A 23016-nucleotide genomic window follows, 5' to 3' on the forward strand; every position below is an offset into this window, starting at 1 on the left:
CGGCAAAATTGTCGCATCAGAGCTACGACGGAATATTTTTTTTGATTCATCCATTTATTTATCTCATACAAAACCCCACCATAGCGGGATATTGCTAAACTGTACACTTCCACACCACAATCATAATTGAAGCCATGGCCCTGATCCTATTTTGCAATAACCTTGGCGACGTGAAATATGAAAAGTGCTCTGAATTGCCGCCACCAACAATCAGACACCTGAGCGTCTTTTGTGTCAAGGCAGAGCAGACTCCAAGACGGGGCGAGACAGGACGTCACGCCTGCAAGAAAAAAAAAAAAAAAAAGGAAGGGGTTACCGCGGAGGAGAGAGAGGGGGAAAAGAGAGAGAGACAGAGGAGGGAGGATGAAAATGAGAGGAAGGGCTGAGACGGAGCAGAGGGAGGCGGGGACGGAAGAAGAGAAGAAAGAGCAGTGGATGGTGATGCTGCATGCTTGCATAAGTATCTTCGCGTGCACGCTCGTGTGTGTGTGTGTGTGTGTGTGTGGTAGGTGACAGATTTATGAAAGGAGCTGCTCATAGATGGAGGGAGGACATGATGTTGTACCAGATAATAGCGCATGTGTGTGTGTGCGTGTACACCCGCGCGCTCGTATACTACCTTGCCTCGGACTCGCCAGTGTGACTTGGCAGAAGGCAAGCGGGCAAAAAAAAAAAAAAGATTTCATTTTCCTAAGCACTGGATTAATTGTTGTTTTTTTTCTTCCCTCCGAGGCGGGAAACGGATCAATAGCTGGCGGTGTGCGTCGCGCGTACTTGACAAATAACGGGCGCAAAAACGAACGTCTTGACCGTCCATCCCGCCGTCGTTTGCCCTTGCCGTTTTTCTTTTCTGACGTCGCTACTACGATTTCTTCGCGTTTGCGCTACTTCGAGTTGCGTCTGCCCGTGGTGCGTGTGTGAGAGAGCAGCATGAGGGGCTCGTAAAAGTGGGCCAGAGAGAGACAAAGAAGGGGAGATGGAGCTCCCGGTAAATCATGGCGGCGTGCTCGCAACGGGCCCGCCGCCAAACGGCCGACCTATCCCGCCGTTCACGTACGTCCAGACCAAACAGTTAAGAAAAAAAAAAAATGCACCTTTTCAACACTTCTCCGAACTGTCTCTTGTTGCAGTTGGCGACACAAAATGGCGGACTGCGGCAGCTACGTTTCTCTCTCCGAGCGATTTTTCTTCAAATCTACGTCCTCCCGACCGCCCCGCCCCACCCTGCCCCGCGCCTCACTCTTCTCCGGAGCCGCAGTGTGCTTCCTTGTCCCTGAGACCCTTAACCTGTGATGATGTCAACGCTCACAGGTGAGGTCCTTGGGAGCAAAGACGCACGCAAAAAAAAAAAGGCCAAATAAGTTTCCAAAAGGACCGGGAAAGATGGTGGGGATATCCACTAGGGGGCAGTAGTGGGTGCGTCCAATCACGAAACGGCTGAGAAACAAAAGTCCAGAATGGTGAGACAATGACTGTGAGAGGTAAAGACGTCTTCACTTTTATAATTGTGCTCATCGTTCCGTCATTTTTGTTTCCATCTTTGAATGAAGAACCGAAGTCTTGAGTCTTAGATTAGCGCCGCAGGTAACTTCCCTCATTTGCTTGACTCCCGATCGTCTTATTGTTTTGTGTTATTAGTTTTCATGCTGTTTAATGAGCGCACACCGTGTCTGACAATTCCAATCCGCAAATAAAGCACAGCAGTCGTTTTGAAATGTCTCGCCTGTTGATTGAGCCAGAGGGACACCCACACCACCGCGATGGACACTTCACACAAGCAAACTGTTGATTTGTATTCATATTGTTGGGAATAGACACCTTCTGTTTTTTTCTCCTTGCAATGTGGAACCTCCAAAGTGCAACATGATACACCATCTTATGGTGGTCCATAAAGAAATACAAATATTTTAAAATTCATAATAAATCATTTTAGATTAATGGATAAATTTAAAATATTTTTAAAAATATTTTAAAGTGAGAATAATCCAAAAGATTTTACATGCACGTTTGAGCTTTTTTCACATGTTTGTCCTGCCAAACATTGTTGGAATCCAAGACAATTTTTTTCCTTTATTTTTCAGAGGGATGCTTTTTTTTTACTGAAATGTTTTGTTTGTGCTCTTAAATTGCCTATCAAATGATGCAATTCCCCCCCCCCCCCCATTTATGATGGTAGACAAACATCTGTGACATGCGACCAATGCGTTTGCGCATCCCGAGCCAGACAGACTTATTACCCAGACCGCTGACTGGCTGGAAAAGAACATGAAGTGGCTGTGCTGTGTCTGGTAACCATGGCAAAATGCATGAAGAGGGAGAAAAAGATGGGGAGGGCTGAGGGTTCAACATGTAGTCCCTTCCTTGTGGGGTTGTCTTTCTTTCTGTTTCCCGCAGCCACCTCCTCTGGAATATGTCTGCCATTGTTCTTGTCATGATGATGCTGATCCATCGGCCTTGGGGATGCATTGCCCGTATCATTAGCCTGATTGCATACACAACTGTAGTTGCCCAAGTCATTCTGGAACATTTGTAGAAAACATAAAAAATAATGCTGAACTCTTAAATTTGTAGGATATTGACCAAATTCAACCTTTGCGGATTATGATGACTTGTATGACTCAGAATCTACATAGATGTATAAAAAAATAAAATGATCACATTGTGTAATATTCAATGTATCTACTTAGATTTTTTTCACTCAAGGCTGTTGCGTTACTTTTTGCGCAGTAAAATGTGAGTATAAAATGCACTCATTCTGATTTTGGAATCGTTTTTCCCCTCCTGCTTATCAAAAAGTACTTGATCTTATTGATATGATACCAATAAAGGCCTAGTACATTTTTAGTGCAGAATAAGAAAATGTAATAATTATGCTAATGATCATTAGTATTATGTATTATATATGTACAGATCATTACATTGAAATGCCTAATATATAATTAAAATGTTACAAATATACACGTGTATATGTATGTAAGAAAAAGGTATATGCATGTATATAAATGCCATTTACCATTTTATATAAAATAAAGTTTAAGATACTTCTTTACAACAATTTAACATCACTGATTTTAATTCAATTAATAATAAAACTATGCCTATGGTCGATTTGGGTCGATAATGTTTTACGCAGAATTTATTGAGGTAAAAATATACCGATTTTCCTTTCGGATGATAATTTTTCTTTTTAATTATTTGAATAAAAATCAAGAATTCCTTGAATCAATTGCCCCAAAAGATAGAGGTTGTACGATCGTTTTAACAAAAAAAATGTAGGAACAAAGTGACGCAACTTTTGTTTCTTACGGATCGATTGCTGTGAACGGACCGCCGGAAGTGACAGCAAATTTAATATTGCCGTCCTAGCGATATTGTTTGGTGCATTTTTGTGGGTTTCATCGGCTATATTTTCATGCGAGGTTTTCTGCTAAATTCACTCAAAGGCATTTTGGGGGACAGCGTAAAGGTAAGAAGACTGACGGTCGGTCGAATGTGATGTTTTAAACGGCCACGTTTGCTAGCTTCATTGCTCACCTCGCCGCGGTCGATTTTGAAACCGGCTATCACCTGGAAAACAACCCGCTTCATAAAGACATACTGATTGCTGCAAAATGATGAACGCGCACGATACGTTTTCTTAGCGAAAAATTGCACGCATTCGGACACTTTTTTTTCATTTTGTGCGTTTAATATTCCGATTACGTGACCAAAATAGATTTATTATGTGTTATTATTGTGAAGGATAAATTTGGGGAAACACTTGAATGTTGCTGCGCCTTCCCGCCATTTTAAGAGTGATGTCCAGGATTTAGTCGAGCCCTTATAAACACACCCTCTCAACAACAACGACAGCATCATTTTTTAAAAATGGCTACTCTTTAATTTTGCGAATTTTACATTTTAGGAAAATATTATTGTAATATTTCTGGCATTTTTGGGACTTATTATTATTAATCAGCTAACGATTTTGCTGTTTTCCTGGCGATAAAATGACAAAATGAATGAAAACGAAACATAGAAATTAATTTTCTGTTTGGTGTTACCTTTGTATATTTATTTATAATAGATTATATTTATTGCTCATAAGGTATCCCATTGTCATTAGTGTGCATTTTATCATGCACCAAATTGAAGTTTTTAAAATATATTTGTTCTTACTTATTGTCTTAACTATAATAAAGAGCAAACTCCAAAGTGCCTACATTGAATAATTCTTATTGTCTGCATAGAATATTAAAATTAAAATGTGATTCGTATTGGATTTGAAGTTAATGCCTTGCATTCAAGTATTATTTAATTTTTAAAACGTTACAGACTAAAATGCAGCCAAAAGTGCCTGAATTGGTCTTGCATTCCACTTAATGACCCGCAGAGGGCAGTGCCGTTCATTGTGTACTGAGGGTGCCATTCATTTTTAATAGAGAGTTAGGGTTTAATTTTATGCCCAGCCAGGTATAATTTGACTTGAAATTGTTAGTATCATAACTGCCTGTTTTTATTTAATGGTATTAGAAATTTATATAACACAAATTCTACAAACAAGTCTTGTCGCATTAATGCAATCATTGTGGATTACCATGACCGGGATGACTGATAAAGAGATGCCAATATTTGACGTTATACTTCACAGATGCATTAAGTAAAAGATTCAATGCAAACGGCATGGAAGAAGAACCGACAGTGTTTGAAGAACAAGGTAGCGTTCCGGGCCAACAGGAGTCCAATAAGGACATTTCTGTGGTAAAAAGTGGCAGGGGGAGACCTAAAGGTCCCAAGAAGTCGCAGATCAACGTTCACGACGTAAACCTCATGGAGCTTGTTTCAGACATCGCCAACAACAGCTCTGTAGTGGGATTCGAGGACATGAGCAAGGGGGAAGATTACGTGCCCAAAAAGAGGGGCCGGCCAAAGGGCTCCGGGAGCAAGCGTTCGGTGGAAAAGGCGGCCCATGACAACGGCACAGACACGCCCAAAAAGGGAAGAGGGCGCCCCAAAGGATCCGGGAAGCGCAAGGCTGAGAATGTCACGAGCGAGGACGAAAGCGAAGAAGCGGGGCGTACCGATAGCTCTGTCAGTAAGGCACCTCGCGTCGAGCTAGGCGATGATGATAACAACTCACCCGTCAATGATGATCCCGTCAACAACTCACCCAACTGCATCGCCACCTCGCGGGGCAGAGGGCGACCAAGGAAGAGCAGCGGCGCGCGGCGGCCGGCGCCCACCGTAGATGGTCCCAGAAGAGGGCGGGGCCGACCGAAAGGCTCCGTCAACAAGAAGCCAACCATGTCCTTGGCACTCTTCCAAGCAGGACGCCCCCGCAGAAAGCAGATCCCGCCTTCTCGGCTGGTCATTCGCCTCCCCAGAAAAAGCTTGAAGCGCGGGAGACCCAAGAAAGTAGCTTCGGGAAGGGGTCGCCCCAGGAAGTACCCGCTGCCGTCCCCTGAGGACTCCAAAAACAGAGTGTGGAAGCCCCTCGGGAGACCGAGAAAGCATCCTATCCCCGGGGCTCCGGCGGGAGTCCCAGCCACTCGTCGGGGCAGAGGTCGTCCGCCCAAGTTAGACGCCGTAAAACATCCCACTGCCTCGTACGACGGACCACCACGAAAAAGAGGCCGACCCAGGAAGTACCCCTCTGGCTCCCGCGGCGAGCCCGCTAAGCCCAAAGTGTGGAAGCCCCTCGGGAGACCTCGAAAGTATCCTCTGGTGGATCCTCCTGAGGGAGCCCCGGAACCCCCTCGCCGCACACCAGGTCGACCACGCAAGTCCGCATCCAAACGAGGAGCCCACCTACGCAACCCCGCCTTGCCGCGCCCCCCTCAGTCGACCGCGGTAGAGGATGGCGCGCCGCGCAAAAGGGGACGCCCCAAGAACTCTGGCAACAAGAACAAAGTCCAGAGCGCGGCTTCGCCCGACGACACCACATCCAACCATTCCGACAACGCTGAAAAGGAGCGCAAGGGACAGGAAGCGGGAGAGCACAAAGAAGACGCCACCGCCCAGCAACAGGAAGAACACGCCGCCGCCGAGGCGGGTGGCACTTCTCAAGAGTGACGTCGTTCAAACGGTGTGCTTGATGAACAATCCGTCAAGGTGTTGCACTTTTAGGCACCATTTTAGTCTGGTAAGTTAGATATCCTTCTACCGACTGATTGTCTTGTCTTATTCAGTATGTCTTACTAGAATCCTGATACTTTTATTTTGTTTGTTTGTTTGTTTGTTTGTTTGTTTGTTTGTTTGTTTTTGAAAGACTGTTTATAGCTCCCAATTTAGTTCTCACAGGATATTCCAGTTTTTAGCATTACTACACAGCTCAATTCAGGCGCTTCATCTCCCTGCCAGTCAAGTGCTGCGTCAATGTAATAGCCTTACATTTTTTCATTGATAGCCAAAGCTTTGAATGTACCTCTTTAGTTTTAATTGCTGGATATTAGATTCATGAATTGCTCGTCAAAAAATAATACATTTTTAGAAAAAAATAATAACTTTAAAATAAAGAAAAAAAGACTTCTGTCTCAAATGCCTTCCTGCCATGATTTCTTACTTTGTGTTTGGAAGTTTCCCCTCGCCCTATTTGTTTTCAAGTCACATTGGTGCGTTCTCACTTTCGTCAATCTTTGACAAGTAGCTGTTAAATAGTTTCCATATTGTTATGAGTATGTATTTTTTTAACGTGTTCTTAGATGTCACAACGTATAAAAAAACAAATCAAAAAATTATGAAATGGCCATGTGTTCCAATACATATGAACTTTTTGAATGGGGAATCCAATCCAACCAATTAAAGTTATCTGAATTTTTGTGGTTTTGACATGAAGCAAGTTTGTAAGATATGCTCTTGAAATAAAATGTTGACCTTGTTTGCATTTTGTTTGCCATGTTTACGTTTTGCCGCCAATTTGTCCACTTCTTTTCATTTCAGTCTTGATTGTTCAGGCTAGCGTTTAGAGTTTGGCAACGTAAGATGGCCGCCGCTGGCTTCACGCAACGGTGAGTAAGCGTCATTTGTAGTCCGTCTCTTCAAACTTCTGCCAGACCGAATACAAAAAACATAACAAAATCCAGCTCCCATATTTATTTTTCAGATAAGTTACAATTCCTGAAAAAAACGAAAAATGCCCCGGTTTTTTTTCAGAATTACGTTTCAAAATATGCAAGACAATGAACGCAAGGTACACGGACCCATTTCATATACTGACCAGAAGATGGCGACAAAGTTTCGCCCTAAGCTTTTGTAATGACAGCCAAGTCGCTGTCATTTACAGATGGGTTCTGATTGTACTTTTATACGTATTAAGGTAAATGTAACTAAAAAAAAATTTAGGCGTTCATCACGGATTGATGAGTGTGAGCGGTTGTGTGCAGGTTTTCGCTTAAAAAGATCAATGTTTTGGTGAAATTGTGATAGCCACCTGTCATCCAAAAGCAAACTCACCTGTGACCCTAAAGAGGATAAACTACATGAATTGATCCAAAGCATATCACATCATGTCAATGCAATTCAACTGAAATCCTACCCTGGTGAGAAAACTATCACGCCGTCCGCTTGCCCTGATCACCTTCCTGCTTCTTCTTTTTTTCCATCATAGGAAAAGCGAGATGAGCCTTTTGTGAATGGGGGGGAAAGTGTGTGAGGGGAACGCCCGAGTGGCCCGCAGGCGGCTTGTTGCTGTTGTGCAGGGACTTGCTAGATTACAAGACCCAGGGTGGGGTTGTCAAGCCCCGGGGGGGATGGACAGTCTGAAAGCAAATCTTCCAGGTGTCAGCAAGTGTCTAACTGCGGAGAATATTATCTCCCTTCTGAGATTGGAGAGGCGTCGTCGACAGCCGTCATATTTGATGAGGTAACGTGAAGTTCAAAGATCACAAGCTTAAATCGGAACGATGAAGTCCTGAATGTGGATGGAAACATGTTCCTTAAAATCCACGATATAGAAACCGTATACATTTTACCACTTCCACACATATAAATTTGTTCAAATATAATTTTAAAATGTAGTTCATGCCTGTTCTCCCTTTTATGCTGTCAAGACAATATTCTGTATAACATCACTTTGAGGGGAAAAAAAAAAAAAAGAGTTCTCCAAAAAAGAAGTCAAGTGTGCTCGCTTCAAGTTGTTCATTTGCCACTCCGGGTTAAAGTTTACTGTAAAACTGACACAAAGGCAATTAAATGACGGCAGCATAGACAAGCCGACAAAATAAATACATGACAGCTTTGAAAACAAACGGGATTTCTTTTCGTCCCTTCAGGGCCAACATACGTTCCCCAAATCCACTAGTTAGCACCTCAGCCTGTCACGTGAAAGAATATTACCGACCGTAAGAGGAAGCTACCTCTTAACCTTCTTCATTTGACACTTCCTCTCCTTTCAGCCTCCCGTTTCCAACCAACCGGTTTCGCCACGATGTTGCCAGACCAGTCGAACTGCACACACTCGGCGCTGTGCAGTCACAATAACACCAATCTGCGTGATGCGGTATGCTTTGGATTGAGGGTGGGCAGACTTTTATGCTTGAGAGCTGCGTTTCTAATCTGAGAGCCAATTATTTCATCAACTAAAAATACATCTATGTTTTTTATTTCATTCTTTACAGTGAGGAAATAAAAAATACTGTAAATAATAGTCAAATATATAATCTGATCATGAATAGGCAACAAAGTAGATAATAATGAATAAATGTGAATTGCCATGAGCCAGGAATTTTTTTTATTTATTTTTTTTAACTGCAATATTGAATCGTCCTTCACATCTGTGTGAAATATTTTCTCTCCGTCTGTCCATCTCACCTGCCTGCACTCGCTCGTGATTCTAGAGCCGCCAAACAGGCTGACTCCCAATCCACGGGCCAAGTCCGGACAAGTAAATAAAAAAACGTCAGGCATGTAGGATTTTCTTTTTTTTCTTTTAGAAACACAGGAGGAGGCAAGGGAATTCTTGAGCGTCTTGGGAGCCGACGTCTTGCCCGTGCCTGCTTGCAGTCGCCATGTTTCAACTGTCATAATGTCTCGTGGAAACGACTAAAAAGTACGTGGTTTGCTATCACAATTATCATTAACTCTTTTAACTCCACCTCCCTCTCCCAATGTTAAGTTTGTATGCTGGGTTGAGGAAAAAGGACTCCACCTGTATTTATCTAGCACACACAACACGGAGAGCGCTGCAAAGGCCGCAGCTGCTCTGACAAACAAATGAGTCGAGAAGAACATACCTGCAACACACACACACACGCACGCACGATGACACCACTGACGGTTAAACTGAACCCGGAGCGTTGTTTTCCTTAAAAAAAAAAAAGATTTCCATACACGATCACCCGGAGGCATTCACACGCAAATGAGCACTTGTCTTTTTGTCCAAACCGTTTTGCGGGGGAAAAAAAGCATCCATAAATGCCAAATATGTTGCATAATCAGTACACGGAATATAAAAAGTTGCCACTATCCTATTTTTACTGGCGGATGGCTTTTACCTGAACTTTCCGGCTAAGTAAACAGGGCTGAATTAGCATTGAGGTGGTGATTGTAGAAGCCAAACATGCACCTGCATTGTTTGCTCTTGGCCTGGCCGATTCCAAACACTGCAATGTGGTTATACAATTGCTTCATTAAAGGGACAATGGCATTGTGTCACTAATGACAGGCCTCCTCCCTGCCTTTTTATCTTCACTCTGACGGGGTGGGCAAACTTTTGCGCCCCAAGGGCCATGTTTCAAAACGGACAGATGGATTGGCTAATTGTAATGTTCCTAATGATTTTATTTCTGAGCAATTAATCTATTGCAGTGAATATAAAAGAAAGTCTACGCACCTCTAATACAATTGCAATGGTTTGTGATATAAAAAATGAGACCAAGACAAATTGACCTATAACCTGCACAATTCAAATGAAACCTTTTAGAGCAACAACATAATAATAAAAAAAACAGGGATAATGTTGAACTTAATTTACACATATTCACATCGATTGATTGATTGATTTTATTGAACACTCAACAAGATAAAAATAACAATTTAATAGAAAAATATTCAACATGGTGGAAGGTGTGTGCTGACTTCCATTTGACACGAGTTAGCTGGGTCTACACATTTTATATACTTTTTAATATTTTTTTAAATATTGTATATATTCTGCTACATAAAACAAAAATATATTTTGAAAAATAGCAAAACGAAGAGGCGGGCTCTTTACCTGGTCACTCTCCAGCCAATCAGCGGCCTGCTTATTTTCACCCGGGCAGCCAATGAGCGGTGACCTCACCTTCCCCTCACTCGGCTGTGAAAGAATTTCCCAAAGCTAAGCGATTAAGCGACGCCAAATACAAACATCGTCGTATTGAAGTGTATATAAATCATGTTGACATCGTGATAAATTACTCTAGTCGACTTTTTGTATGCAGAAAGGGAGCGGAGGGATAGTTGAAAAAAGAAAAGCGGGGTTTACCTGCCGGCGGGAGAGACGAGAGGGTGGCGGTGCGGGGGTGACAGGAGGAGGAGAACTGGAAGAAAAAAAAACAACACTCAGGGAAAAAAAAGAAACGTGGACTTACCTGTACGCCAACTTCTGCCAACCCGCTCCTCTTATCACCTGCTCCGACTTGAAAGTCCAGTTCCACCAGGCACCACGCCGGGGAGAGGAGGTGAAATATGTCACAGGAGACAGACAAGTAAGTGATCTTACATGTGGAGACGATCTTTGATTCTCGGACCAAACTGGGGAGAGGGGGTTCCACTTTTTTTCTTTCTCGCTTTGGAATCATTTTTTGGGGGGAAATACTGCAAAATACATTTTGAATTTGAGGAATAGTCGCATACTAATCATTTTTCATCTTTTGTGGTTCTCTGATGATGTAAAGATATGGAGGAAAACTTGTTTTGGATTCGCCGTTTTTTTTTTGTTTTTTTAAATCAAAGGAAATACCTTCAAATGTGCATGGACGTTTTTTGTTCTGTTTTTAATTTCAATATTTGCATTTTGCATTGCACTGCACGAGCCCTACGGCCTTGTGTAAATATGCACATTAATAGCGGGTGATTATTCATCAAGAACACTGAGCTAGTATTGACATGCTTTGTGCCTCTCGAACTTTTACTTTGAATTCTTTTTTGTTTCCAAATGTTTCTAAAACTTAAATTGTGCAATTTTGGCATTATTTTGTACATACATTTGGCCCTATTAGCTTAATTTGACTTAATGATTGTGGGGAGAAAAAGTGGGCCCCAAAGCGTTTTCGATGTTTTTTTTTGTCTGCAAATAAATGTTTTTTTATTCTGATGTTGGTTTCACTAACATATATATGGATATAGCTGCTACTACTACCAATTCTGGTTATATTTTGCAGATCATATTTTATGCAAAATGGTGTTTTATGTTATAATAGGCTAAATTACATTTTTCTCATTTGTATGAATATACAGATAATCTTATATTTATCTGATTATTCATTTTTAAAAAATGAATCAAGATTACAGTCAGTCCAGAGTTGTTGTTTTTTTTTATAAATGTAAAAATAGATTTTCAATAATATTAAAAAGTCAATACAATTTCCTCACACCAGTTGCTTTTTTGTGTGTGTTATTGAAAGGTGTGTGTGGCCAAGGCGCGACCGCTAATGTCTATCGCGTGCTGTGTAACATTTGGCGGGCGCCGAGTTGACACTGGGCCAAACTAAAGCTGTTGTGACAATACGCCATGTTGTAGTACTCCGTGGTCTTACCCACTAAACTTAAGCCTCATGACTGTGACAACTGTGTTGCTAACCAAAACAGCAGCACCTACTGAATCTGATCAGATTATCATAGGTCAGACTCCCTAGATTCCTCTTTCGACCTGATTTAAAAATCAAGCTTAGCCCATGATGTGAAAGGATTGCCAAGCCCTGGTTCATGAAATAAATGTGAGGGTCTCTATGGTGTCCGCCCAGTAAGCGTCTGGTGGTGGTGGTCCCCAACGAGAGCTCCTTCCCAGCCGTACGGCGGGCCTACACCAGCGAGGATGAGGCTTGGCGCTCCTACCTGGAGAACCCGCTGACAGCCGCCACCAAGGCCATGATGAGCATCAACGGTGACGAGGACAGCGCCAACGCCCTGGGCCTCCTCTACGACTACTACAAGGTACCTCGGCTGCATAATCTGCACTTCAAACTGTGCAACCGCATCTCTGTTGTATATTTTTATTTCACCTTTCAAAGATTTTAAAATAAATCGTGATCTGCATCTACAAATGTCCGGCCTGGTTGTCTTCCAGGTTCCTAAAGAAAAGAGACTCCTGACCGCTCCCAAAGTTGCGGAAATAACAGAAGAGCAGGAGAAAAGGTTGGTCAACATGCTAAATTGCTAAACAAATAGTCATGTTCTGTTTCTGGCATCACTGCTACGTGTTTGTCCAGGTTGCCTAGTCACCCCAACGGGGTCGAAGCTGAGACGTTGGACAACCGTGTCCAGGTTCTTAAGTCGGTCCCCGTCAACCTGTCGCTCAACACGGAAGACCCCGGTGGCCCCGGAGCTGGCGGGGCGCCCTCCGTGGCCCTGGTGAAGGCCGAGTCCTACGCGCCTGTCTTCATGACGACGGGCGCCGGGCTCCACTATCGCGTGGACGGCGAGGAGGCATCTCGGGTGGTCTACGAGCAGAGCCCCTACGAGGTGACCACAGTCAGCCACAATTCCTACGTGAAGGAGGACCAGCAGAGCCCGCCGGACAGCCCCTTTGACGAGGAAGGGGACACGGTGAGGAAGGAATCAGGGCCCCAAATATTTAATGAAAAGCTCCTTTTATATAAGTCTCTCTTGTATTTTGCTGTTTTTCTCGCCAGAAGTACCACACGCCTTCCTCGCTGGCGTCAGATGACTTTTTGTTCCACCAGGTCGGAACGTAAGTCACCACCCAATGTGTACACAAGCGCCCCCCCGTTTTGTTATGAGGTCTAACGAGTCCCGTGATGTCATAGCGAGAGCTTCCAGTACACCCTGGATGCCACTCGCTCGCTCCGTCAGAAACAGGGCGAGGGCCCCATGACTTACCTAAACAAGGGCCAGTTCTACGCCGTCACCCTCAACGAGCTCAGCGCTAACAAACGCCTACGACACCCCATCAGCAAAGTGCGGGTGAGTGCGGCGAGCGTGATGAAAACTAATTCTTAGAACAAATATTATACATCTCCTCTACGTCGTTTCGCAGAGTGTGATCATGGTGGTGTTTAGCGAGGACAAAAACAGAGACGAGCAGCTGAAATACTGGAAGTATTGGCACTCCCGGCAGCACACGGCCAAGCAGAGAGTCCTGGACATCGGTGAGATGTGTTTGATTTAACTTTAATTCCAATGCTGGAATGCGCTCAGCCCGTAAAAAAAAAAAAAAAAAAAAAGGCCACACTGAGAGCAAACAAGCCCCCACCCTTCTCATTGCCCGCCTTCAGGCTAAACGGCCACCATGACACACACACACATACACACCTGAAGAATAGAGAATTGTTACTGGAATCACTTCTCTATGACTTGTTGATGTGTGTGAGAGGCTTGTTTGTGTGTTTGACAAGCTCGGGCCTGCTACCCCCACGAAAACGTTGAGGTATGTCACACACACACGTGCGTACGACTATACACTCACGCACACATGGCTTGTCAGGACAAGGAGTGGAATGTGGAGATGCGCGGTCCGTTCCAAATAATAATTTTGGCATTATGGGGGTCTTCATATTGGATCATCAATAAACATTGACTCAAATCAAGAAAAAGTAGTCCGGCGTAACTGCCCGGCTAGCTTGCTGGCTAAATCACAGGCGGCCCTGCACCTTTTTCCTCTTGGTGGACGCAACCTGAAACCGCTGGTCGAGCTGATTTGAATAGCTAGCAGCAAAGAGGATGTGTGTGTGTGATGTGCAGGTGCCTCGGGGCCACGTCATAGAATACGTGAGCTCATTTAAAAACCTATGTGTGTGTGTGTGTGTGTGGGGTGATACTTGTTTCCTGTCTCCATTGTGCACCTGTTGCGGAACTAGTAAAGCCTAACATGCATGTTGATTCCTTCACAACATATAATCGTAATACCCAGACTTTGTGAAAAATGGGCCCCCTTGTGGCCATGTGTAGCAAAACAATTTTTTGGGTATCAAGATTTGGGTGCAAATGCCTTGCAAAACATTGGCAACTTTTTATAGGCAATGTGAAAGGGGCTCTTTGCTGCTCTAGGTAACAGAATTCCAAAGACACTCCTGTTTCCTCCTCAACCACCCAAAAGAGTTTGTTGAGCGGCTTTTTTGAAGCCATAGCGTTTGTTTGTCCTGCCCAGATAAGGCTTTATCTTCCCAAATTGAAGCGTGCACCATTGGATTGCTTATCAGGAACAAACAATGTCTACCTGCTCGTGACTTTTAATGACCACTCTGTGTGTTTTTCTTTTTTTTTTTTTTTAATGCTGTGATTCTCCTCCCAGCTGACTACAAGGAAAGCTTCAACACCATCGGCAACATCGAAGAAATCGCCTACAATGCCATCTCCTTCACGTGGGACGTCAACGAAGAGGCCAAGGTAAGAAAAACGGCTGAAAAAGATTCAATTGACCTGGCAACACAGATGCTGAAATCTAATTGGACCAAAAAAAAAAAAAAAATTCCATCTATGTAGTAAAAGCGGTGCAGACAAAAGACTGCAAAATGACAGTTATTGACATTTCAACCCCTTTTAAACCAGTCAGGTATGTTTACCCATGCCGGAGGCGTATTGAGAAATAAAAAGCAGCGAGACAGGTTTTTTTCCCATGCTGATTCAGGTGTTGGCAAATTACTGCGACCAATTTATGACACATACGTCTAAATATATTACGCATGAATACATGACCCTCTGAACGCACTGTTCGTCAGATCTTCATCACGGTCAACTGCCTGAGTACGGACTTTTCGTCGCAGAAGGGCGTCAAGGGTTTGCCTCTGATGATCCAGATGGACACGTACAGCTACAATAATCGCAGCAACAAACCTCTGCACAGGGCCTACTCGCAGATCAAGGTCTTCTGTGACAAGGTCAGACACCATCCTAAACCAGTTTGATCTGAACACAATACCTCCCCCTTGTGGTCATATCAGTTCACACCGCATTTCTTTCTTTCGCTTCCTGTCCTTGTATTTCATTTCTTTCTTTCAGGGAGCAGAACGTAAGATAAGAGATGAAGAGAGAAAGCTGTTCCGCAAGAAGTCCAAAGGTATCTCAATAGATTTAATTTTATGAGAATATTCAGGCTAAATTAACAGTAAACGGGAGCCATGAAAAACTGTTCCTTGGAACGCAGGTAAAGATGGAGGCGCGGGTGTTATAACGGCACCCAAGAAATCGGATACCACATATTTCAAGACCATGACCGACCTGGAAGCACAACCTGTCCTCTTCATCCCTGACGTCCATTTTGGAAACCTGCAGAGGGCCGGACAGGTACGGTACGATATGGCAGCATTCAACAAGAATATTGACATTAAAAAAAAGAAATAATAAAATAAAAGCAAATCTGTTTTCAGGTGTTCACCTTCAACACAGAGGAAATGGAGCGAGAAGGGTGAGTGTGCCCAAACGTGAAGTGTCATTTACATCAGCTCAAAGAGATATGCAAATGAGATGCACTACACGCAAAGCATAAATTCAATCAAAACAAATAAGTATTATTCATGACAATGTTTGCATCAGGAGCGTGCTGGTCAAGAGGATGTTCCGGCCGGCCGAGGACGACTTGTGTCCGTCGCCGCAGAAACAGATCAAGGAGGAGGTGAACAAGAGAGGTATGGAGGCCGTCCTGAAAGTAGTAATGCACGCTCGTGCTACTCTTAATAACATGACATGTTTGTCCTACCACAGTTCTGCTGTATGTCCGCAAGGAGACAGATGAGGTGTTCGACGCGCTCATGCTAAAGTCGCCGACGCTGCGAGGCCTCATGGACGCGGTGAGTGGCGGCTGCCATTTTGGTTGCTACTTCTTATCAGGGTGAAGGGTGTCAAAACAGCACAATCAGCATTTCCATTTACAGATATCTGAGAAGTACAACTTGACCACGGAGAAGATCACCAAGGTCTACAAGAAAAGCAAAAAAGGGTGAGGCAGAGTCAGCAGCAAATTATTACGGCGCCAAAGTTGCTATTATGTAGCAACTCCCTTCCTTTTCTTTTTTCACTAGCATCCTGGTGAACATGGACGACAACATCATCGAGCACTATTCCAACGAAGACACGTTCATCCTGCACATGGAAACCTACGCTGACACCTACAAGGTCACGCTGACTGAAATATGAGCACACCCAAAAAAAAGTTTTAAGACTGTGGGCTACTCTTGCACGGAGTAATCGTCGCTGGTCCTTAAAGGCAGAAATAATGGAGTCCATATTGGTGGATCCACTGTACAAAGTGTCTTGTCATTGTGTACATAGACTTGATTTGTATTGACGAATCCCCCACCCATTGTGTAAACATGTAGTCTTTATTAGTTCTTCGTTTGCAGCTTCTATGCATGCCAGCCTTGATTTGTTTTTATTGTTGTTGTTTTTTGGTAGTTGTTATTTATTTTTCTTATATGTATCTGTGTATCCATCAATTTCAAGTACTTCACATTTCAGCAATTTTGCAACAAGTCGCCCTTTGACAAGAGCCGTCACGTGACTTTTATAAATATGAAAATGTTATTATTCACGTTAACATTGTTAAAAAAAAGTGAATAAATACACGTGCCATGGAAATATATCAGTAATCAATCTCATCTGTTATGCATGTTTCCACTAAAATGCTTAAGAAAATATCGATTTGAATAATCCATGAGTCGCACTCTCCCGCTGGTAGTTTTTACGCATGCGCAGACGAGTTTGACGTTAGCCGGAAGCTAACGGTATAATCATGCCACCCGCGGTATATAAGTACAAGGGCACCAGATTGACTCTTTATCGCCGAATTATGTCCAATAACACGTAGAAATGAATTGTGTGCTGCCCAGAACTTTATTCATCGTCGTACAACAAACGCCGCGACACTTTACGGGACCGGTCGTTGGACAACCCGGAATACGGCTAGCAGCTGCGGCTAATTGAAGCCCAAGATAAAGTTGGTGAGTAATATTTTGTAATGTTTCTGCTATATGTTTTTCAATTCCCTTTGGTTGTTATTTGGTGTGAGAGTCGACAAAAACATCCACTTGATTATTTCGTCTTTATTTGAATAACAAAATGGACATCCTACACAAAGTTTACAAAATCTACCAATAAAATAATAATAGTGACATCCTCTTTTGTTCGACAGGTAACAAGTATACAGTATAAATGATACAATACTGTGTGTACATTTATTCTTTTAAATTCATCTATATTTGGCACTTAGACCACAAAATGCTAATGGAAGTGGGACTGAAGTACTCAACGGCCTTTTCCTTTTCCGCCGTCATTATCACAGTTGATTTTTTTTCAAATTATTGTTTCCTTTCCACTAAAAAAAACATTGTGTCTTCACACCAGCAGGGATAAAAAAAAAATACTTAAGTCAGTGAAAGTGAAATTTGGTGCAGCTTTAAAGCATGACAAACATAAACACATGTATGACATAAATTGGTAGCGTGAGCGGCCATATTGGGGGAACGTCACTTCCCACGACGCCATTTTGTGTGCGTGACTGCATAGCAACGCACAAATGTACGGCAAGCGAATATAATCAGAAAGCACTTACGCGTTTGGTTTTAGGGAACAATAATAAACGCGTTTGTGTTGCGGTATCATTTCTGCTTACCATACATGTGCTCTTGGTCTAGCATAAATATACATCTTTTTTTGTCCTTTCAAGTAAAAGAAAAACATAACATTGCAATAATTTACACATTTTTAAAGGTGAATTCATCATAAAAAAATGGAATACTATACATATTGTTAAAACAGCTATTTTTGTTTTATGTATGTGGAGTTTTGGGAGGAAAGAAAAATACAATTAGACCCAAAATGATTCGTCCACTGGCCAACATTTGCGTTTATGGGAATTTAAACAAAATTGGTGGAAATAAATAAGGAAATTATTTATGAAATTTTAAACATTAATAGACATTTAATAGAACATTTGATTTTGAGTTGAAGTTGTGTTTTTTCAAATAATATATATCTATATAAAAAAATGGTTAGAATTATGTTTACAGCCTGGATTTTACTGTGCAATTTAAGAAAAAAACAAAACAAAAATTTTTTTTTTGCACCAAGCTGGAGTTGGAGCCTTTTGTTAAAATTCTAAAAATCAATAATACTGCAGAAAAACAAACATTATAGGTTTCAACATGTCTTCACTTTATCTCTGAATGTCTAGCCAGCACGGTCCTCATTAGGGGCTGTGTAATATTCCTCCCAAAAAATGTGCGTTAAAATCCTTCTGATGTTAAGAGGAACTACATTTCCCAAGATGCTTGACTTTTCAGTACTTGTCATCCACTGACTCTTCCCAATCCAAAAAGCGCAGCAGCAACCATGGATTCAGTGCAGTTTGGTACCTCCTAAATTCACTTTAGAAAAAAAACAAGTCCTGCGCATACAGCAATACAGTCTGTCAAAGGTGTCCTTCAGATGGTGTTTTTTTTGAGGAACTAATTGCAAAAAAAAAAAAAAAAAAAAAGAGGTGATAGGAAGAGAAGCAAGCCGGCCGTTTACTGGCCGACGCTGCTTGGGTCGCACTGCAGCAGCCGCACAATGGACGGGTCACTCCTGGCGCCCTCCACAAACTCCTCCAAAGACAATTTACCTGAACACAAAAAAAAAATACGATTAGAAGGAGCAGTGAAATGTCAACTGAATTAAAGCAAATATATCATGACAGAAACTTCTTTTAATTGTTTTAAATACTTCTAGGAGGAAAAAAGACCTGACAAAATATTTTGCGGAAAAATATCATTAAATGAGAAAAAAAACCTTGTAATTTTAATAGAATTAAGTAGTAATTTTGCAAGAAAACTCACAATGGAAAAAAATCCCTTAAAATGCAGAATAAAAATCTTACCATCTCGATTCGTGTCCATTTGCCGAAAGATTTTATCCGTGCGTTTCTCAGGCGTTGACTCATCCTCCGGCATCTTCATCACTGAGGAGACCATCTTGTAAATGGCCTGTGGAGAGAATACCAATCACAGCGTGAGAAAGGATTTCAGTCATTTTCAACTTGATGGCAACCAGCGTCGTTGACAGACTCAAACGTATTCATTTTGCTCGAGACGACCTTTGACATGAAGCTGCACACCAAGACTCAAGTGAGTGATTAAATTCTATTTGAAGTTTGGACTATGTTCACATTGCTCTCCTCACTTTCAAGTTTCACTTTGATATGAACTAATTTTAAAATGAATACCCTAATGTTACCCTTGATCCCTAACAAAAAAAAAACAAGGAAGGTTGTCGGCACTCCCTAATAGCACACAGCAGCTGGATGTGGTGCTGAGTCAAGAGGCAGCTTCTAGAAATTAAACACCGCAGGAAGTGCAGCTTGCTAAAATTACACCGCGGGCATGCGGATATATGCGACGCAGCGAGCTTGAGCAACGACTCACCGTGACTATCTCCAGCATCTCCGCCTTGCTGATGTAGCCGTTGCCGTCCAGGTCGTACATGCTAAAGGCCCACTTGAGCTTCTGGTCCAGCCGGCCACGGGACGTGACGCTCAGGGCGATGATGAACTCCCGGAAGTCAATGGTGCCATCGCCGTTGGCGTCAAAGGTGCGGAAGACGTGCTCGGCGAACTTGGAGGCGTCGCCATATGGGAAGAAGTTGGCGTAGATCTTCTTGAACTCTTCCATGGACAGGGCGCCGCTGGGGCAGTCCCGCAGGAAGCCCTTGTACCATTCTGTGATCTCGTGCTCGGTGAAGTCAGTGTTCTCCATCAGGTCCTGCATGACATCAGGACGGAGCTTGCTGTTCTGTTTCCCCATGGTTGATGGTAAAAGTGATGTGTGATGAGAGGGTGGTGGCGGTTTCAGACGTCTGAAAGAACCGACAAGAACGTTGTTAGGAAGCATCCAAATAATATTGGAAAGCTATTGTGGCACCTCAAAGTAAAAAAAAATAAATAAATACAGAGAAAGGGTTACACCGAGGGTTGTTTACCCCGGACCTTCAAACCTAGCACAGAAGGTCATACAAAGTTGGATAAGTGTGTTCGTTTTTAGGCTGTTCCCAACCGGAGTTGTACATCCTAAAAGAAGCTAAGAGATGATGGCCTCTCTGAACATCCCTCAAAGCAGACGCCAGAAGTAACCAGGCTATTTCTGGCCCTGTTAAGACTCTTACCTGCACTTGCAGGACAAACGAGACTGTTACATAATCGCGGCTTTGCCGAGATGGACACGAGGGGGATCACATGGTCAGGCCATGTCCCGCTTGTTGACCACCTCTCGAGGTTGAAGGCACGACACCACACCAGCCGGCTTAATGCAAGACATTGACATTGACCCGCCAAAGACCTGAAATATTTGAGGCCCTTAACTCTAATTGCTGACAATTTGAAGCAAATTAGCATTGTTCATCCTTGGCGGGGGGGAGGGGGGCGGAGACTGATTTCAGGTGAAAGAACAAAAGAACAATGCAAAAGAACATTTGCTGATGGCTCAAAAGAGGTTTTGCGAGACGATTGTAAATCAGCGCCATTGGATTTACCTATCAAATTGAAATGCTTTGATGCTAGATGTTAAAAAGACTTCCTCGTCTATCCGTTCATTTCCGAACCCATTTTCTTTAAAGGTTTAGGTCTTAAGAGTAATTAGCAATGAGTACATTGCTACATTGTGTTTGTTTACTTTAGTTTTGGACGATGCGGGTTTTCCTGAACATCTTGTCTTCAGCTTACATAATGATCAAGAGTCTCCATTTATATCCCGCAGGTAAAGCCCAACTAAAGAGCACCAGGAGTTAATCCCCCTGAAAAGTGAGAGGAGGTTGGCGTGTGCATGACGAGGAGAAAGACGACTCGGGGTATGTGATACCATCTGCTTCGGGGGATGAAGGTTCTTCTCGTGACAGTCATACGGAGTCCGCTAGATTCTACACGATTGCAACTGCCACTAAACGAGTGCAACCAGAACAGATCAAACTCCGAGATAATACTACTCCCACCACTTTTGAGTACATCAAAAACCGCTTCCTGTGTCACTTCCTGATGCTTGACTCGCTAACACACCTTTTGTCTTGCGTCAACTGAAGCCGGCTTGTCACTCTCGCTGCTTTTTAACAAAGTCCCTCCATCGAGCCATCGTCGCTACGCAAACACAACCTCGCATTATCAGTGTTGGGGGGGGTAATCCTCACGACACAGGCGCCTTTATGAAACCCAAAAAGTGTCGCGGACGACATCTGCAAACTGGTGAGCAGACTGTCGATTGGACAAACAGTGGCAGCAAACTGCTGGCGAGTAGCACAAAGAGGGCACTGTTTGTTTTAAACCTTGAGCGAGCCCGCGTCTAAGTCTACAGGCATGGAGGCCTAACTGGAGTCCAGGCAACATCAGAGCAGATCAAACCGCCAGTTGCCCGCATCTACACAAATAGAGCCAACTTTCAGATTTAGCATAACTCGCCATTTGAAGTGTTGAGAAGAACGCTTCCAAGGGGGTTATTAGCTCTCGGTTCCACCCGCGCTGTCTCTGTGTTTTCTTCTGTTTTGTCTGTGTGTGTCTTTAGAACATCACATTTAACTTCTGTAATGTCTTTAGGGTTACTATTTTAGTTTCTGGGTTACTATTTCTGTTTTTATAACACCCTGTCATCACCACTAGTGGTATTCCTGTAAGCCTCAGTGACCAATGAACTTTATCAGCTAGATCTGTGAAGTTATTTTTTTCCTTCTATAGCTTAGTTGGTCGAGTGGGAAGGACTGCAGAGTCTTGAAGTTGAAATCCTTAAATGTAAACATAACAATTGATCATGTAATCCTGATGGATGGTATTTTTCCTGCTCCTGTTCCAAGTACTGTGTACACACTTGTGGAGTCAATGCTTTAGCTTTTATTTCCAATGGGTTCTGAGGTTTGATTTATTTTTTACACCACAAAGACATAAATTGACAGCTACGTCTCAATATGGACCCCACGTTAAAATTCAGCGCATGCATTTAGGAATTTGTCCCAGTAAATTAAAATACTAAAGACTTGCTAGCAAGTTACATTTGTTTGTTTGTTTTAATTGAAACATGTTGAACAAAAAGTAATAGCTCATAAATGCATTGGGAAGCATGTCTCCCTTTGGGGGCTTCATAGATACCGAGTGGAGCAGCCTCATCCGATTAGGCAGAAGTAGCTAAGCTTTATCCGCTGCAAGAATCTTCTCTGCAAGACTAAAACACGTTGTGCAAAATAACTTTATCTAACGTTGCGTCGACCTGTTTGCGTACCTGTGCAGTAACAAAACGACCAGGAAGCTACCAAAGTGCCTCGGAGATGGGGGGGGAGAAGGGCGATGGGACCGTACAACTTACCTCGCTTTCAAGTCGCTGTGTGGAAGAGCCTCCAAAAAGTGTCTTTAATGGCCCATAACAATTTGAGACAAAAGTTTCCGAGACGACAAAGAGGCGGCGACAAGTCGCGAGAAGCCACACGGGAAGCTGCAGTTCCCCGGCTGGGTCTCGGTCCAAACTCCGGCTCTCGTCGTTCGCTTGTGACTGGACGTACACACTGCAAGCTGGGCAATCCTCGAGGCGTGACGTCAAAGCCTAAGCGTCACGTGGGTAGTAGGTGACCAATGAGAGGCCCCGTTGGCCTGGCAACGTAAAACCCAGTGGTTCGTTTGGACATTCATGAGACAATTTATTAGGTACACTTTCACCATAATGTACAGAAAATTAATATTTTGATCGATACATGGATAAATTGCACGATTTTAATTTAGATTCTGTTATAGTTTAGCATTGAATCCCCCCCCCCCCCCTATTTTTTACCATTGCATGATAAAACTGAGATACTTCTAATGATGGTCACCAGCCTCTCAGTACGGTACAGGTGTCCTCATGCAGGCACATTTGCAGCCACGCTTTGCCTTTACCTTAAGAT

General features: G+C 43.1%; 3 protein-coding genes and 1 long non-coding RNA gene across 5 annotated transcripts; 2 read left to right on the top strand and 2 right to left on the bottom strand.

Moving 5' to 3' along the window:
- The first annotated feature begins 3299 nt into the window (after window positions 1-3299).
- On the top strand, window positions 3300-6856 carry si:ch211-288g17.3 (chromosomal protein D1). Its single transcript, XM_037263514.1, has 2 exons — window positions 3300-3466; window positions 4631-6856. Exon 2 carries the CDS (start codon window positions 4663-4665, stop codon window positions 6049-6051), a length of 1389 nt encoding a protein of 462 aa, XP_037119409.1. The 5' UTR covers window positions 3300-3466; window positions 4631-4662; the 3' UTR covers window positions 6052-6856.
- Window positions 6857-8487: 1631 nt separating this feature from the next.
- Window positions 8488-10531, bottom strand: LOC119130031. 2 transcript variants are annotated; one of them, XR_005099343.1, is made up of 3 exons: window positions 10442-10531; window positions 9809-10273; window positions 8488-9280 (listed from the first exon to the last, which is right to left on the bottom strand). It is a non-coding gene; the product is annotated as an uncharacterized LOC119130031 (long non-coding RNA). The 2 variants fall into 2 exon arrangements; XR_005099342.1 differs by having other exon boundaries at window positions 8488-10273.
- On the top strand, window positions 10528-16714 carry grhl2b (grainyhead-like transcription factor 2b). The gene is made up of 16 exons (XM_037263513.1): window positions 10528-10664; window positions 11922-12111; window positions 12245-12312; window positions 12387-12723; window positions 12810-12868; window positions 12945-13101; window positions 13175-13286; window positions 14429-14523; window positions 14856-15014; window positions 15136-15193; window positions 15281-15420; window positions 15504-15541; window positions 15670-15761; window positions 15838-15923; window positions 16008-16072; window positions 16155-16714. Exons 1-16 carry the CDS (start codon window positions 10645-10647, stop codon window positions 16267-16269), a joined length of 1791 nt encoding a protein of 596 aa, XP_037119408.1. The 5' UTR covers window positions 10528-10644; the 3' UTR covers window positions 16270-16714.
- Window positions 16715-17159: 445 nt separating this feature from the next.
- ncaldb (neurocalcin delta b) lies at window positions 17160-22644 on the bottom strand. The gene is made up of 4 exons (XM_037264427.1): window positions 22446-22644; window positions 19533-19962; window positions 18989-19094; window positions 17160-18733 (listed from the first exon to the last, which is right to left on the bottom strand). Exons 2-4 carry the CDS (start codon window positions 19908-19910, stop codon window positions 18639-18641), a joined length of 579 nt encoding a protein of 192 aa, XP_037120322.1. The 5' UTR covers window positions 19911-19962; window positions 22446-22644; the 3' UTR covers window positions 17160-18638.
- Between the last annotated feature and the right edge of the window lie 372 nt (window positions 22645-23016).

The sequence above is a fragment of the Syngnathus acus genome, chromosome 11 (genome assembly GCF_901709675.1).
Source record: "Syngnathus acus chromosome 11, fSynAcu1.2, whole genome shotgun sequence".
Lineage (NCBI taxonomy): Eukaryota > Metazoa > Chordata > Actinopteri > Syngnathiformes > Syngnathidae > Syngnathus > Syngnathus acus.